General features: G+C 52.6%; 6 protein-coding genes across 6 annotated transcripts; 3 read left to right on the forward strand and 3 right to left on the reverse strand.

Moving 5' to 3' along the window:
* Positions 1–12: 12 nt before the first annotated feature.
* On the reverse strand, positions 13–1,920 carry BKA58DRAFT_373847 (WD40-repeat-containing domain protein). The gene is made up of 2 exons (XM_046169262.1): positions 1,309–1,920; positions 13–1,219 (listed from the first exon to the last, which is right to left on the reverse strand). The coding sequence occupies exons 1-2, from the start codon at positions 1,548–1,550 to the stop codon at positions 130–132; spliced, it is 1,332 nt and encodes a 443-aa protein (XP_046031628.1). The 5' UTR covers positions 1,551–1,920; the 3' UTR covers positions 13–129.
* Positions 1,921–2,913: 993 nt separating this feature from the next.
* BKA58DRAFT_24186 (C6 zinc finger domain-containing protein) lies at positions 2,914–5,269 on the forward strand. The gene is made up of 2 exons (XM_046166683.1): positions 2,914–3,635; positions 3,679–5,269. Exons 1-2 carry the CDS (start codon positions 3,107–3,109, stop codon positions 5,220–5,222), a joined length of 2,073 nt encoding a protein of 690 aa, XP_046031629.1. The 5' UTR covers positions 2,914–3,106; the 3' UTR covers positions 5,223–5,269.
* Positions 5,270–6,405: 1,136 nt separating this feature from the next.
* BKA58DRAFT_351862 (uncharacterized protein) lies at positions 6,406–7,950 on the forward strand (the record flags this gene model as incomplete). The annotated part of the gene is made up of 2 exons (XM_046168558.1): positions 6,406–6,645; positions 6,709–7,950. Exons 1-2 carry the CDS (start codon positions 6,466–6,468, stop codon positions 7,948–7,950), a joined length of 1,422 nt encoding a protein of 473 aa, XP_046031630.1. The 5' UTR covers positions 6,406–6,465.
* A 652-nt stretch (positions 7,951–8,602) lies between these two features.
* On the reverse strand, positions 8,603–9,799 carry BKA58DRAFT_304774 (chaperonin 10-like protein; the record flags this gene model as incomplete). Its single annotated transcript, XM_046167028.1, has 3 exons — positions 8,603–9,390; positions 9,480–9,576; positions 9,626–9,799. 3 exons carry the CDS (start codon positions 9,797–9,799, stop codon positions 8,603–8,605), a joined length of 1,059 nt encoding a protein of 352 aa, XP_046031631.1.
* Positions 9,800–11,588: 1,789 nt separating this feature from the next.
* On the reverse strand, positions 11,589–12,787 carry BKA58DRAFT_447374 (CTLH/CRA C-terminal to lish motif domain-containing protein; the record flags this gene model as incomplete). Its single annotated transcript, XM_046174234.1, has 3 exons — positions 12,621–12,787; positions 12,240–12,435; positions 11,589–12,068 (listed from the first exon to the last, which is right to left on the reverse strand). The coding sequence occupies exons 1-3, from the start codon at positions 12,710–12,712 to the stop codon at positions 11,589–11,591; spliced, it is 768 nt and encodes a 255-aa protein (XP_046031632.1). The 5' UTR covers positions 12,713–12,787.
* A 148-nt stretch (positions 12,788–12,935) lies between these two features.
* Positions 12,936–14,640, forward strand: BKA58DRAFT_24363 (uridine-cytidine kinase 2). The gene is made up of 2 exons (XM_046166720.1): positions 12,936–13,283; positions 13,346–14,640. The coding sequence occupies exons 1-2, from the start codon at positions 13,131–13,133 to the stop codon at positions 14,531–14,533; spliced, it is 1,341 nt and encodes a 446-aa protein (XP_046031633.1). The 5' UTR covers positions 12,936–13,130; the 3' UTR covers positions 14,534–14,640.
* The last annotated feature ends 96 nt before the right edge of the window (positions 14,641–14,736 follow it).

A 14,736-nucleotide genomic window follows, 5' to 3' on the forward strand; every position in this document is an offset into this window, starting at 1 on the left:
ACTTTGACAATTGCTTGGTAGATTGCTGTTAACGTGACAATTTATACTACAATACATCTTGTCTATATACATGCGTCATCATGGGGTGGCTGGCATACTCCAAGTTCCGCGACAGGGCCAGACAGCACATCAGAACACTTCCCACAAACTGACTTTCCCATCCTTAGCTCCTGCAGCGACCCAGTGTTTAAGCTTCGACTGCTCCTCACGCTCTCTTTGCCGCTTATTGGTAGCACTATCTCCGTGACCTGTCGCATCCTGTGTAAGAATCTCGCCGAATGCAGTGGAGTAGACACCTTCCTTATGCCACTTTAACACGGCAACTTCCTTGAGCGTCTTGGTGCTGTATATGCGGATCCGTGAGTCCCAACCACCGGTAATCAGAAGCCTGCCATCAGAGCGGACACGGAGCGACTGTTGACCAGCGTGTTTGGTGTCTATCACTCTAAACGGCTGTTGTAAAGTGACCACTTTCGGGACTGGCGGAGCAGGCTTGAACTTCGGTAGCGGCGCCGCGGACGAAAGCAATGAAGATAGACCACTGGGTGTCGGTGTTTTAGAGCTCGGCTGATGAACAGTTTGCTTTGTGAACAGACCTGAAGACGGTACAGGTGGGTCATTGTCTTCTTTACCCGGAACGGATGGCAACTCCGGTATCTGATGCTGGGCTATTATAGCATCCGCCGAGGATGTGTAGTAATAGTCGCCCTCTGGTGAAGCGTCCAATGACAGGATAGGCTGAGAATGGGGTTGACTAAGGTATACAAGCTGAGCAGTGTCCACGCTCGTATCGGGGTGTTCTTCAGCCAGCTTAAAGGCTGCAGTGACTCCGCCCTCATACCCTGCGAGGAGTAGAAGTCTCTGCGTGGCTCTATTACGAATAAATTTCACAGCCATCACCATGCCTGTTTCGACGGTTCGTATCTGTGGGATCCTGACCTTGAGTAGCTCACCAGGGAAGCTATACACGTCGATCACCTTGTCGTCCGTTGATGGAACCGCCACAAAGATGGAATCATCCTCTGCGATGGAGGCTGGAGGGTGCTGATAACCCATGGAGAAAGAACAGAAGTTGAGGGTATTGACGGGAAGCGAATGGAGAAGCCACGGTTTCGGCGTATGTTCTCGGTTCCCATCTTCAGGCAATGTTGATGAGAGTTTCTCAGTCTCGTCTCCGATTGCTAGTCGCCAGATTCTTATTCTGTTGTCTCGGCCATGTCTGTGTTCGCACTCTCTTGTTAGTATGGTGCGACATGCAGAAGTTTGACAACCCCAAAGTCATTAGTGGTTTGCTACAATGTTACTCACGTTATTATCTTTGCTTCTCCCCATTGGGCGAAGCCTAGGATAGGGCCATCGTGGGCTGGCCAGACAGCAACTGGTCGCTTAGTCTGAACATTCCAGAGGACGACCCAGCCATCTGCGTCGCCCGTCAACAAACGACTGTTCTGACGAACAAACAATGTTGCGTGGATGTGCGAGGCATGGCCGCGAAGAATGGCAGTGGGCTGTGCCGGTGGGAGCGTGGCGGTTTGGCGCTCCAGGGCCATGGACAAGCTGAGGTGTTAGTTTCGGGCAGGCCGGCACGAGAGACGATCGTCGAGAAGCGATGGTGGGGCCAGTGATGAGCGGTTGATTGTCGGGTATACAACGCGAACGACAGGTGCATGCGCGCTTGAAACGGCTGCCTGCTGGGCGTTCCCTTCTCAGACGATGCTCGGTACTAGTGAGCTGAGTTTTGATCGATCGCTGCAGCAGCAGTACGAAACAGCCATGTTGGCTGGTATGGAGAAAGGAGGATTCGTTTCCTCTCAGCTTAGGAGTACATGTGGAGGCGTCGGCAGGTGTTCCAGGGTGGCAGGTGCTATGACAGTGCAAAGATTGCCGAGACGGACAGGGATCTATTCTGGTCTGGAGCTTGTTCGCAAAACTCTACAAGATTAGACGAGCCGCGGTGCAGCCAGTCAGCAGCTCATGGAGCGTCGAAGCTGCTCGGACGCAATGCACCTGCGCAAGCCGGTTGGGCATCACCTACACAGCGGCAAGATGTATGTGTCTCTTCAGCAGCACTGGGGGGTCGATGCCAAGATCAGCGCCTGCGCCACGATGGGTAGCTCTTCGCACGAACTGCCACGAAGAAGCTAATGCGCTGGGCAATAGCGCTCGCTACAGCAATGATGCACAGCAATCGAGGGTCCGCGGGACGGGAAGAAGAGTTTCCATGCTACGTCGCCGAATGTCACGACGGATCCAAGCAAGCTCGCACATCATTGCCGGGAGGGCGCGCACATCACGGCGTCGCACCCCGGACTGGCGCATACCAAGGCCCAGACGTCTCCCCGAAGGCGCATTTTGTCCTGCTCTGCCGTCTTTTCTCGCGGGATCGTCGTGATACTCGTCCACATGTCCAGACGCTGACGACCGAAAACCCGGACGGCGTCTTGTTTCAGAGTGCAGCTGTCAACGTTACAGGCGCCTCGGTCCCCAGGCCTCGCGTGCACCTGCCCTTGCGACGCTCCCTGCCAGGACGTCCAGCATCTCCTATCGTTCGTCATAGCCTGCATGTACGCCAGCCCGCTCAGGTATAATCCAATATTCCACCTTTGCTCACGACTCGCTCTTGCTACTTGTTTGCTTCTGTCCCGCCAAAAGCACCCACAACTCCCATGACCTTCCTCGCCCACCCCTCCACCTAGCCAGCGCGCGTTCCTGCATATCATCCGCGACCGAACGCCTGCACACGCCCTGTCGACAGCTAATTCCCCAAGACCTCCTATCCCTGCGCCCTCTTCGACACATTTGCATTCGCACCACGACGACGGATCCACGCCTTTGTGTTTCTTTCCACCCTCATTCAATCACTCCCATTGCAGCCGCCCTACTGCGAACCTTACGTTGCTGCGTCGCGTCCCGTCGCAACCGAGCTGTCAGATCGCGGCGGTCCTCTACCAACCCCACATCTTCAACCGCGGCTACTCGACGATTGATCACAAGATCGAGGTGGAGGGATCGACAGACTTGGCCCACTGCGCGCCCTGTTCCGGGGTCGTGATCGCCCTGCAACGGCGAGCGACGGCGCAGCGCCTGTCCCCGAGCGAGCGTCAGCATGGCCAACACCGCTACACCACCCTCCAACAATGACTCGCCCACGAGCAAGCCATTGCCCTCGAGAAAGAGAGCAAGCGATGCCACGCCCGACGACAAACCTAAGAGAACTCGTACCGGCTGCTTGACATGCAGAGAGCGCCATCTCAAGTGCGATGAGACCAAACCAACCTGCAACAACTGCCTCAAGTCCCAGCGCGAGTGCAATTGGGGCAAGAAGCTCAACTTCCTCGACACTACCTGCGAGAGGAATGCCTACCTGATCCCCCAAGGCATCGATTATCAGATCGCTTTCATGGACGAGTCACGGACAATTGCTTCGGAATATGTGGGCGGCCGAGAAATGTATCCAGTAGAGGACATGGACGCACATGTTCACATGGGCAACAACGGCTTCGGTATGGGACCGCCAGCTTCGTCGCGCCAGCATATTCCTCCCATTCAGGGCATCGCACAGGAATCGTACCAGCAAGCGCAACTCAACTACAACTTTGACCAACAGCGGACACAGCACCAACACGGGCGTTCAAGTAAGTCGACAGTCTATTCCAGCTGTCCGTGCTGACTCTTTAGTATCGAGTTTCTCAAACGGCCCAACACCGTCCCCGTACACAATGGAGCACTCGGCGAGTCCCGGACCCCTCCCCACCCGCGACTACCTGAAGAGCCAAGAGGAGGTCTTGTACATGCAAGTTTTCGTCGAGGAAATTGGCATTTGGATGGACAGCATGGATGCACACAAGCACTTCTCGCGTCTACTACCTTTCCATGCGCTCAACGAACCTATGCTGTTACACGCCTTCCTCGCGTGTGGGGCACGACATCTTGCCCTTGTCAATCCCAAGTACAGCGAGGAGAAAGCACTCCACTATTACGATGTAGCCACACGCGACCTATTGCACTCCCTGCAGGATCCCGACCGCGATACCATTCTATGCGCCACCACGGCGGTAATACTCAACGTTTACGAGATCATGGGAGAGCGTGCGCTACAGCGAATGAACCACATTGCGGGAGCTCGTGCTTTGATCAAGGAGTGCCGCTGGAACGCTAGGTCAACAGGCATTGGAGCCGCCTGTTTCTGGCTCAACGTTGGTATGGAGATACTGAGCTGTCTGCATTTCAACTGGCAGGTCGCTTGGGACCCCGACGAGTGGGGTATCGAGATGGACTTCACGCCAGAGACTGAGTCAGGCAAAGAAGAGGTCTGGACCCATCGCATTCTCTACGTCGTTGCAAGGATATGCAACTTCCGTGCATCGATACCGCGCAATCAGGAAGTCGCCAGGCAGACCTTGCAGGAACGGCACAACGAGTGGCTTCGGCTGAAAGACATGACTGACAGGTGGAACGAGAACATACCACGCACCATGCACCCAATGGCATATCTGTATCCCGGACAAACAATATCCGGTTCAGCGTTCCCCGAAGTCTGGCTGATCAAGAGAGCATCGATAATAGCGCGGCTCTTCTACCACACATCCCTTGTCTTGCTCGCGCAGATCAACCCACTACAAGGTCCTAGCGAACCCGATATGTGGGCCATGCTCGAGCAAAACTCAAAGTTCATCTGCGGTATTAGTGCACACGTCAAAGACCGTGGGGTTGCCAGCGTAGCGCTACGGTCCCTCGCCATCGCAGCTGAACCGCTCACAGACCGGCGCGAGCAGGAAGAGGTCCTCCAGATATTCGATAAGATCAGGCAAGAGACGGGTTGGCGTGTAGGCTTCGTCAATACAGAGCTGAAGCAGAAGTGGGGCTGGGATACGCCGCAAACCCAGGACCAGAAGCCACAGCAACAACCTCCGCCTCCGCCACCCCCACAACAGCAGCAGCAGATGAACGGCCACATGCAAGAAGGCAATGTTGTATACCAGCAACAGCCTCAGGTAGTCGTTCAGCAGCAGATGCCGCAAGTCTCGGTTGCACCTGCCCCAGTACAGCGGCGACCAACGGGCTTTGGCAACCCTCTGCTTGTAGCAGATTTCAGCATGCCACAACATCCTTACCAGACGCACTACGTGCCTGCAAACATTGTTCAGCAGCAGCAACCGCAGACATTACTTCAACCGCCGCTTACCGCGATGAACGGGTACGGCGGACAGCATTTCTTCTGAGCGTCCTTTGCACGACCCTCTTACTTCCAGGATTGTATTACTTGGCATCTTGTTCTTCCACCATTTCTATACACAAAAGGCAGGCGTTCGGATTTTATGTATCTCTACCCGGCATGGGATACTTCTCTAATGATGTCATGAGCAGCATATATGCGATAATTAATAGCCAGTCACACGGGCGATGTTCCGAACCAAGGTGGTGTAAATGGGACTTTTGTAAATATATATCCTCTATTTGAGAAGACATTGGTGCGAACCGGCCGTTAGTGTCTGGCATTGTTTGCGTGTACAATCCGTCAGCCATTGAATACTAAATTTCTCCATCCCGTTATCAGATGGCGAGGAGACAGCTTGAACCTCAGGTTCACTCCCTTTCCCAACTGCCGTACGCATGCACATCTCACTCGCATATAGCTCGGATCGTAATTGCTAGTTCAAAACCCAATCTTCGCTTCGGCAAAGTTCCGTTTGGTGTGATGAGGTAGCTTGATCTGCTAGTCGTTGTTAGGCCGCCTGTACCACCTGTCACTCCAGCCCTAACACTAGCTGTCTACGCCACATCTGCTAGTAAGATCGATCTCGTCTTTTCTCTCTTCATTCGGCAAAGGTGTGTTCATATATCAACACAGTGTTCTATCTAGTCGGTGCGAGGAGGTGTGGGTGGGTTGCGGCCATACAGTCAACTGTACACATCGCATTACCCCTTTTCGCTTATACTGCATCACACCCAGTTTGGTGCAGGATCGCAGTATGCCGCAGCCGACGTTGCATCTCAAGCCGCCGGATGATCTCCCTGAATCCCTAGAATCCTTCGTGCGCAAATTCCGTCAACAATCGTGCGAGCAAAGACCATGAGTAGTTTGTCGATCGGGTTCGCAATAACCGACACTACATCTCCACAAGCCAAGCACGAGGATTGACTTTGGCAACGTCGCGACTCGCCTTACCCACAGCGCCAGCTGGTGATTTATTCAATTGGTCGAATTAGCAAAATGGTGGCGCTTTCCCCTGTGTTTAGCGAGTCAGGGATGGAACCTGTGCCGCAATATGCGAGTTATACCCAAGCGCTCCAAGAGGGAACAAAGGAAATACGAACCAGGCATCCAGCCGCCAACTACGCCACAAAAGTGTCGGCTCATGTATTATCTTGGACAATGGCGCTCCTTCGGGATGTCAGCTTTGTCCCGCATTCTCTCCTCTTGGGAGACGTCTCTTTTTCTTTTTTTCCACTCTTCTGTTCAAGATGCATCGCGCAGTCCGGGATGAGAAAGGCCTACATTATGCGTCAAGGAGACATCGTTCTCCGGTCGGACTGACTCGGAGGCGCAGTCGCCGCACGGTACTTCTCGTAATTGCAGTCTGCTTCCTCGTTCTGTACAAATTCTTTCTGCCAGCGCATCACGGAATTGCCCTCCATCCATCAGTCATCAATGATACATCAGCCTCTAGGATACTACCCGCAAAGGAAACCCCACAAGGCGCCGAGACACCAAGATGTCCAGAATCGGCAGTTGCAAACGACATTCTAGTAGTGGTCCGAACAGGTGCAACGGAAATTCTTGAGAAGCTACCCGTTCACTTCGAAACAACACTTCGTTGCGTGCCAGATTACATCATCTACTCCGACTTGAAAGAGGAGATTGACGGGCATCAAATACACGATGTTTTCGAAGGCATCAGTGAAGAACTCAGAACTTCAGTATCAGAGTTCAAGCTCTACGACCACCTTCGGACTCATGGAAGGGAGGGTTTGAAGAACACAACGCATCTTGGAAGCGGACCAGGAGGATCACTAGACAATCCGTCATGGAAACTCGATCGCTTCAAATTCTTACCCATGGTTGACAAAGCCCTTACGTACCGTCCAAATGCGAAGTGGTTTGTGTTCATCGAAGCCGACACCTATATGGTTTGGCAGAATGTACTCCAGTACCTGAGTCATTTCGACGCCGCCCAGGCATTATATATGGGAAAACACATGTACATCGGCGATACACTGTTCGCACACGGCGGCTCTGGATTCGTACTCTCCTCCACCGCCATGCGCAAAGTAACAGAACGAAGAAACGCCAATCTCGCCGAGTACGACGACTTCACAACGAAGAGCTGGGCAGGCGACATGGTACTAGCCACAGCCCTGCGCGAAGTCAACATCCCTCTATTCTGGGCGTTCCCCCATTTCCAGGGCGAACCAGTATCATCACTCGACCACAACGTGTCGAAGATAGGCCGAACACCTTGGTGCTACGCCCCCATCACCTACCACCACATGCGCCCAACCGACATCCAAGACCTATGGACCTTCGAGCGGACGCGTCAGCAAAACGGCAAAACCCAACTTCTCCACCGCGACGTCTTCAACGAGTACATCCTCCCCCGCCTCTCCACCAAACTTGACGACTGGGACAACCTGTCCATGGACGTAGAACCCGACGACTCCGGCCCTTTTGAAAAGTGCAAATTCATCTGCGAATCCAAACCAACATGTCTCCAATTCTCCTACGCCGCAGGCAAATGCTCTACGTCCACCAGAGTCACATTGGGCGAGAGCGCAAAGACGCGGTGTGTAGAGTATTCTAGCGCAGCGAGCAAGTGCATTCGCTGGCAAGAAGGCACACAGTTTGCGGGTTCAATACAGTCCGGGTGGATGATGGACCGGTTGGAGCAGTACGTGTTGGATATGGATAGTACGTGTAGTGGAACTGAAGAGGAGAGGTGGGTCGCTTGAAAGAGAAGGTTAGTAAGTGCAGAATTCAAGCGATTGTCACGCTATGTCGACTAGTTTATGCAGGGCAAAGAGAACAAAGAGGACGCCGCGCTGGTGCGCTTTAGCTTGGGAGCTATGAGGCTGCATATCTGGCGGTACTGTTGAAGGTACCGGGTAAGAGCTACTGCGTTAGTACGCTCTAGGTGGGAGATGCGGGGAAGCCGTGTTGGTCTCAAACTCTCAAAGAGCCTTGTTTCACCGTTCGGTGCTTAGCTGAGTTTCGTTCCACCTTCTAACGATTAGGCTGGGCCGAGTGGGTGACGAGAATAATGTTTGATGGGGCTGAAGCGTAGTGTATATACACAAGGATGAAAGAGCAAGAGGGAGTGATGGGTCACAGAACCGAGAATGACATCAGGACAAGTAAAGTTTGGAGACTGACATGTCTCTCAAACACTGGGCACAAAAGATTTGTGGCTTATGCCGCTCGTCTACTCTCAACAATTTTGCCACGTTGTATTGGCTTGAGGAAGACTTAGTGCGTGCATCGTTTTCAACAACACTGTATCCTTGAATTGGTGCAACATGCATGGGGAGTAGCAGAAGTATTATTTAAAATATGAATTTCGCTATATACATTACATTTGCATTTGCTTTAGTACCAGCAGTGGCCCTACTTCGATGTGTCCAGGACATAGCGTCCGGCAATAGCACCCTTGTTCATCTTGTCATACACCATCTGGAGTTCAGAGAGACCAACGACCTTGAACGGAGCCTTGATCAAGCCGCGGCGGAAGAATTCAATAGCCTCTGAACTGTCCTTGCGGTTACCAACGTATGAACCTTGGATTCTGATCATCTTGATGACCGTCTCAAAGACGGGTGCCTTCAGGTAGGCGCCAGCGGGGAGACCAATGCAAATAACGGTACCGCGTGGGCGGACGTACTCGGCAGCTTGCTGGAAGGGCTTCTCGTTGACGGCAACAAGGATGACAACGTGGGGACCAAGACCATCGGGTGTTGCCTTCTGGACGTCGGCGACGAGGTTCTTGCTTGTAGAGAAGTCGACAAAGGCTTCGGCACCAAGCTCTCCGGTACACATCTTCTTCTTCTCATCGCCAGTGTCGATGGCGATTGTTCGTACACCCATAGCCTTCGCGTACTGGCAAGCAAGCGAACCGAGACCACCACCAGCACCGACGATGGCAGCGAATTGACCAGGCTTGACACCTGACTCTTTCAAGCCCTTGTAGACGGTGATACCGGCACACAGAACTGGAGCAATGGCGGCGAGGTCACACTCCTTGGGAATGCGGGCGACGTGGGCAGCCTTGGCGATACAGTATTGCTGGAAGGTACCGTCGACAGTGTATCCAGATAGAAGAGGCTTGGGGCAGAGGGGCTCGTCCGCTTGCTGACAGAAATCGCAGGCCAAGCAGGAACCGTTCAGCCACTTGACACCTTGTGACGAGTTAGTATTGCTCGATCAAACATGTACATTCTTATTCGAATGTGTCTCCAAGATATACAGACTGGAAGGGGAAGCTTACCAGCATAGTCACCAATCTCTACATCCGTGACAAGGTCACCTCGTGCGACAACGACACCAGCACCCTCGTGACCACCTACGAGAGGTAGCTTGGTGGCCTACAGACAGTTAGAATATGACATTGGTATAAAGGAGAGAAGTTCTCACCAGAGGCCAGTCACCATTCACAGCGTGAAGGTCAGTGTGGCAAACACCACTGTACTTGATGTTGACCAGAACCTCATCAGGGCCAGGCTGCTGGACGGGAATCTTCTTGTACTCGACGGGTCCACCGGTCTTGTGAATGACCTGCGCCCATTGCTCCTTGGGAATTTCCGGCATGTTGATAATGTGCGAGTGAGTAGGATAGGTTGGCGATTGTAAGAGTATCGGTTGTAGCAGATCGAATGATGTGGTTGATGATGATTGATGTCCTTGATTGTGTAGAAGACGTACGCTTTATATACTTGTCGTCGGTGCCGAAAGAAGCTCAACGCCTTAACCCCACCTGAAGACCAACATGGCCGTTCGCCAGGGTCCGGATACTTTCGCACCTTCTTACAGGAAGCTACAGGCGATGCGTCCGTTCATCCACGCCAAGCCAGGTCTCCTGCTCAACACGTCGGAGTTGGACGATCGCTGAAGCAGCTTCATTATTGGTCAATTTCAGAGAAGTACACATGTACAGTGGAGCCCTGGAGGGGTACACGGAGGAGGATTGGGTGATGGCTAGATCATGATGCATCGGCTATGTGGGAGTGACCATAGCGTGAGCGCGAAGCATCCGTGGTAAGGCGAAAACTACTGCCGGATATAGGAAGGTTGGTGTGGCCTGACTCTAGCGCATGTAAATCAGCTCAAGGATTATGGTTCGACGCAAACTGTCGTTGACTATGGTGTGAGGGGTGATTTGGAGGATGGGTCGGCTAGGTGGGGTCAGCGCCAGGCACCTAGCTTCTTTCGACGGGATATCTCCTGATACTTGTTTGCTCAGCACGCAACGTCTACGGCCGGTGCCGCAAACAACTCAAGGCAGAACATCGTTTTTGTTGAGGTGGCATGTTGACTGAAGGCGCAGATGGCAATGGTAACGTCCTACCCAGGCTCGGCCACAGTTCGGTTCAACCACGCCTCGTCTCCATGTGGTCCCTCCACCACATTACTCGACAGCTCATGTGAGAGCCAAATCCACGTAAGTGTGCGTTTGGGTTGATGGAACCTGCCAGCTGGGTCGGTCGAGCGCAAATTCCAAACGCTATTGCCAGATTTTCTGCGTAAGCTCTCCCAGCCACATGTAGCCGTGCATCTACATCTCCCAATTGAGGACCTCGAGCAAGCTAATCGACCAATAAGAGAGTTTTAGCTATGCCTCTAGACAGCTCCACTACACGCGGCTCCTGTCGTACTATGCGGGGATTCTGGATGCTAGGAGGCGTGGGAATAGCGCGTCCGCAATCGCGGGGTAGCGGACAATGGCTTGCTCGCGTCAATCGAAAGCGGCCGGATGTTACGGAGCAAAGGACGGTTGACGATGGATATCCTGTGAGCTCAGAAACACAAGCTCCGAGCGAGATCTGCGTCGGCTGGGAAAGTGAGGGGCTGAAGATCTAGTGGTAAAAAGCACAGGGATTCCCAAGCCCTTAGAGGAGTCTTTTTCGCTAGATGGCTGTGCGGATGACGGGAGGGCAAAGGTTCGGAGATGCTTACAACGTTGGAACAGAAGACCCGTCTTATACGTTGCATACATGAGTACCTTCATGACCTCCTGCGAACTACATAGCCGGACGCGATAGGGTAACATATCGAATATGACGAACGACCAGTCTAATGCGGTCATCTACGCTGCGCATCAGTGACCCGACTCGCGGTGCCCAATGACTGATCACCGCGGACTGAAGCACCTCATCTAAGGGATCGCAGAAGTAGATAACCCAGCAGTCTACATCCGCCTGCATGGCCGAAGACAAATAACAAGGTTTCAGAGAATTCAATTGTGGTATCATAACTAAGCAAGAACTCAAGAAGCTCTCTCATCATCAAGTCATTACATCATACGTGAGGCCGCACAAAAGCTTCGCAAAAGCTTCGCAAAAGCTTCAGTAAGCAGCGGACGCCCAATACTGGTACGTCTCTATTGCACCATCACATCGACAGCCTCACCATTGCCGTTGGCTGGCCGCTCATCGGCGTCCTGCAAGCCAAGAGGTAGTACGGGCGGAATGTCCTTTTGAGCAGCTCGAGCCTTGGTCTCCGCCCACTGACGCAGACGCACCAAGCTCCTCATGCGTGACTCTCCGTGTGCCCCCATGCTCGTGAGGATTGCCTCATTGACCTTGCTCGCCACGTTGCGACGGAGCGAAGGCTCGAGCAGTTCGTTGAGCTCCTTCTGCAGTGTTCCAGGGGTGGCGGGTAGGAAGATGAGCAACGACATAGTAAGCTCGAGATCCTTCAGAAAGTCCGTGTTCGTAGCCGCGCGAGGTGCTAGCTGAGATGACGCGAAGCTGAGAGCAGGTGTGATGTCGGAGGCGGTAGATGATGTGCATGTGCGGATGAGCTCAATGAGCTGCAGACGCAACAGCGCGAAGTGTAGCGATGGATCTGTGTCTAGAATCTGACTCAAAGTTAGCAAAGCCCAGCAAAAGGTATGCGACATGAGTGAATGAATGTGTTTGCAATCATATTAAGGACTGAAGGTTTGATTATCATCAAAGAGATTCTGCGTGGTGCATGAAACTGGATATAATCCTGCAAAGAGTGAAAGAACTGGGAAGAGGTTGCGTACCTGAGGGTTTAGATCATTGATCTTAGTAATGGCGGTATCAATGTCGCCAGCATGAATGGACCGTCGTATTTCTACGCGAGACTGTATAGACTCCTCTTCAAGAGGTAGCTGGATGTTGGCTTCCTTGGCGAACTTCTCAGCAGCCCTAGGATAGCCTTCGCTAACCAGGTAGTCCATGATGACAAAGTTGATGTCCCTGAAGCGCATACGTTAGCTTGGTGATCAAAAGCCAAACAGTGTAGCGCGCATGCAGCAGCTACTGTGATATCAGAGATACAAGTTAACATGTTCTCCACACGTTGTTTCGGAGAGATTCCCAACTTATTTTGAAATCATCATGTGGGGCAGTAGCTGAGGCGGCGCGGACAGGTAGCAACTTACGTCTTGGACGGCTTGATGTCATCAATTTTCCTCTGGAAAGGATGCTGCGTTGGCGTTGCCGCCGACACAGAAACGGTAGATGAGCTCTGCATGATTGTTAGAGGGTGGGGAGTGTTGCGACAGCAGATGCGTTGGAGCTTACCATGGTGAAGCGAGGCGCTCAGCAAGCCTCAGCCGACGTCCATCAGTGAATGATAGAGCTGCCCGACTGTTGGTCGAGTGTGCTGGCAGTCACGCAAAGCTTGGTGCGTGATGAGAGAAAGTTTGTGAGTGAAGGTTCGTGGAAGAGAAAGACTGAGCTTGCGAGCTTGGCAACGCTAGTGTTGTGGGTCACTCTTATGTAAGCAAGCCCGAGCCTAAGTACAGAGCCGCCTGCTGCAGAAACCCAATCGTGCTGGAACCCTGCATACACCTTCGATATTGTTGAGTCTTGCTATGAGAGGTGCGATTTGGTAGAGTATGAGATAGCAGAAACACGTTCTCGTTCGGAAATTCGAAAAAATCACAAACATGACCTCGGCAGGCCGCAGAACGCACTACGAACCGCCGTGGGGCAACGCGAGCATCATTGGTGTAGCTGGTAGTTCTGGATCTGGAAAAACTTCTCTGGCACTGGCGATAGTGGCATCGTTGAACTTGCCATGGGTCGTCATTCTGTCTATGGTGCGTACCAGCCTCGCACAGTGGGTCACGTGCTCCAATCAGCTAAGGACCACTGCATGTAGGATTCGTTCTACAAGCCTCTGACGCCAGAGCAATCTGCAGCGGCTTTCCGGAACGAATTCGACTTTGACTCGCCCGACGCTATAGATTTCGACATCCTGGTCGAGCGCTTGAAAGACATCAAGAGCGGCAAGGTGGCTGAAGTGCCCATATACTCTTTCCAAAAGCACGCCCGCCTTTCCAAGACAACCACGATCTACTCGCCGCACGTCATAATTCTAGAAGGCATCTTTGCTTTGCATGACCAACGCGTGCTCGACCTCCTGGATCTCAAAATATTTGCGGAAGCCGACGCTGACCTGTGTCTCTCGAGACGTCTCGTACGGGACGTGAAAGAACGCGGACGCGACATCGAAGGATGCATCAAACAATGGTTCGCTTTCGTGAAGCCAAACTTCTACAAATATGTCGCGCCGCAAAGGGAGATTGCTGATCTTATCATTCCAAGAGGTATTGAGAACAAGGTCGCAATCACCATGGTGAGCAACCAGGTTCGACAGACGCTAGAAAGCAAGAGCATACAGCATCAGACGGAGCTGAGACGACTGGGCAAGATCGCAGAAGATAGCCCCTTGAGCGATAATGCTATCGTACTGCAACAAACGAACCAAATCAGGGGAATGCACACCCTGTTACTCAACCCGACCACATCGAGAGAAGATTTTATCTTCTACTTCGATCGCATGGTCGCGCTTTTGGTCGAGAAAGCTGCGGACTTTTTGCCTTTTGAGTCACACAAGATCACCACGCCCCAGGACTACAAGTACCAGGGACTCAAGAAGGTTGCGGAAATCAGCGCAGTAGTAGTCCTACGTGGTGGAAGTGCATTCGAAACGGGCCTTCGAAGAACCATTCCAGACTGCAGGACCGGGAGAGTATTGATTCAGACGAACTACAGGACTGGAGAACCGGAGTTGCACTACCGCGCTCTTCCTGAGAACATTGCAGAACATGGACTGGTCTTAGTCCTGGATCCGCAATTTTCTACAGGTGCAGCGGCATTGATGGCAGTCAGGGTACTGGTTGACCATGGCGTACCCGAGAACAAAGTTGTCTTTGTGACATACACGGCAGGGCGTGTAGGTCTTAACAGGGTGTTAAGCGTGTTCCCAGATATCAAAATTGTGGTCGCACGGCTGGGTCATGACGAAGAGGCGCGTTGGATCGAAACTAAGTATTTGGGATGCTGAAACGGGTGCGTAAATCACGTATAACGCATATCACGCATAATGCATGTCACGACGAGCGTGTTGGCATTGCGTACCATCTTCAGTATATGATCGCATTTCACACATGATTGTATATAACCAACATAGTCTTGCCTGAACGCCGTGCCTCGTGCCAACGCCGATAAATGCCAGGTTCGCACCGAACCAAGAATGCACCGCTGTAT

This window comes from Alternaria rosae, assembly GCF_020736505.1.
Source record: "Alternaria rosae strain MPI-PUGE-AT-0040 chromosome Unknown BKA58scaffold_1, whole genome shotgun sequence".
Classification (NCBI taxonomy): Eukaryota; Fungi; Ascomycota; class Dothideomycetes; order Pleosporales; family Pleosporaceae; genus Alternaria; species Alternaria rosae.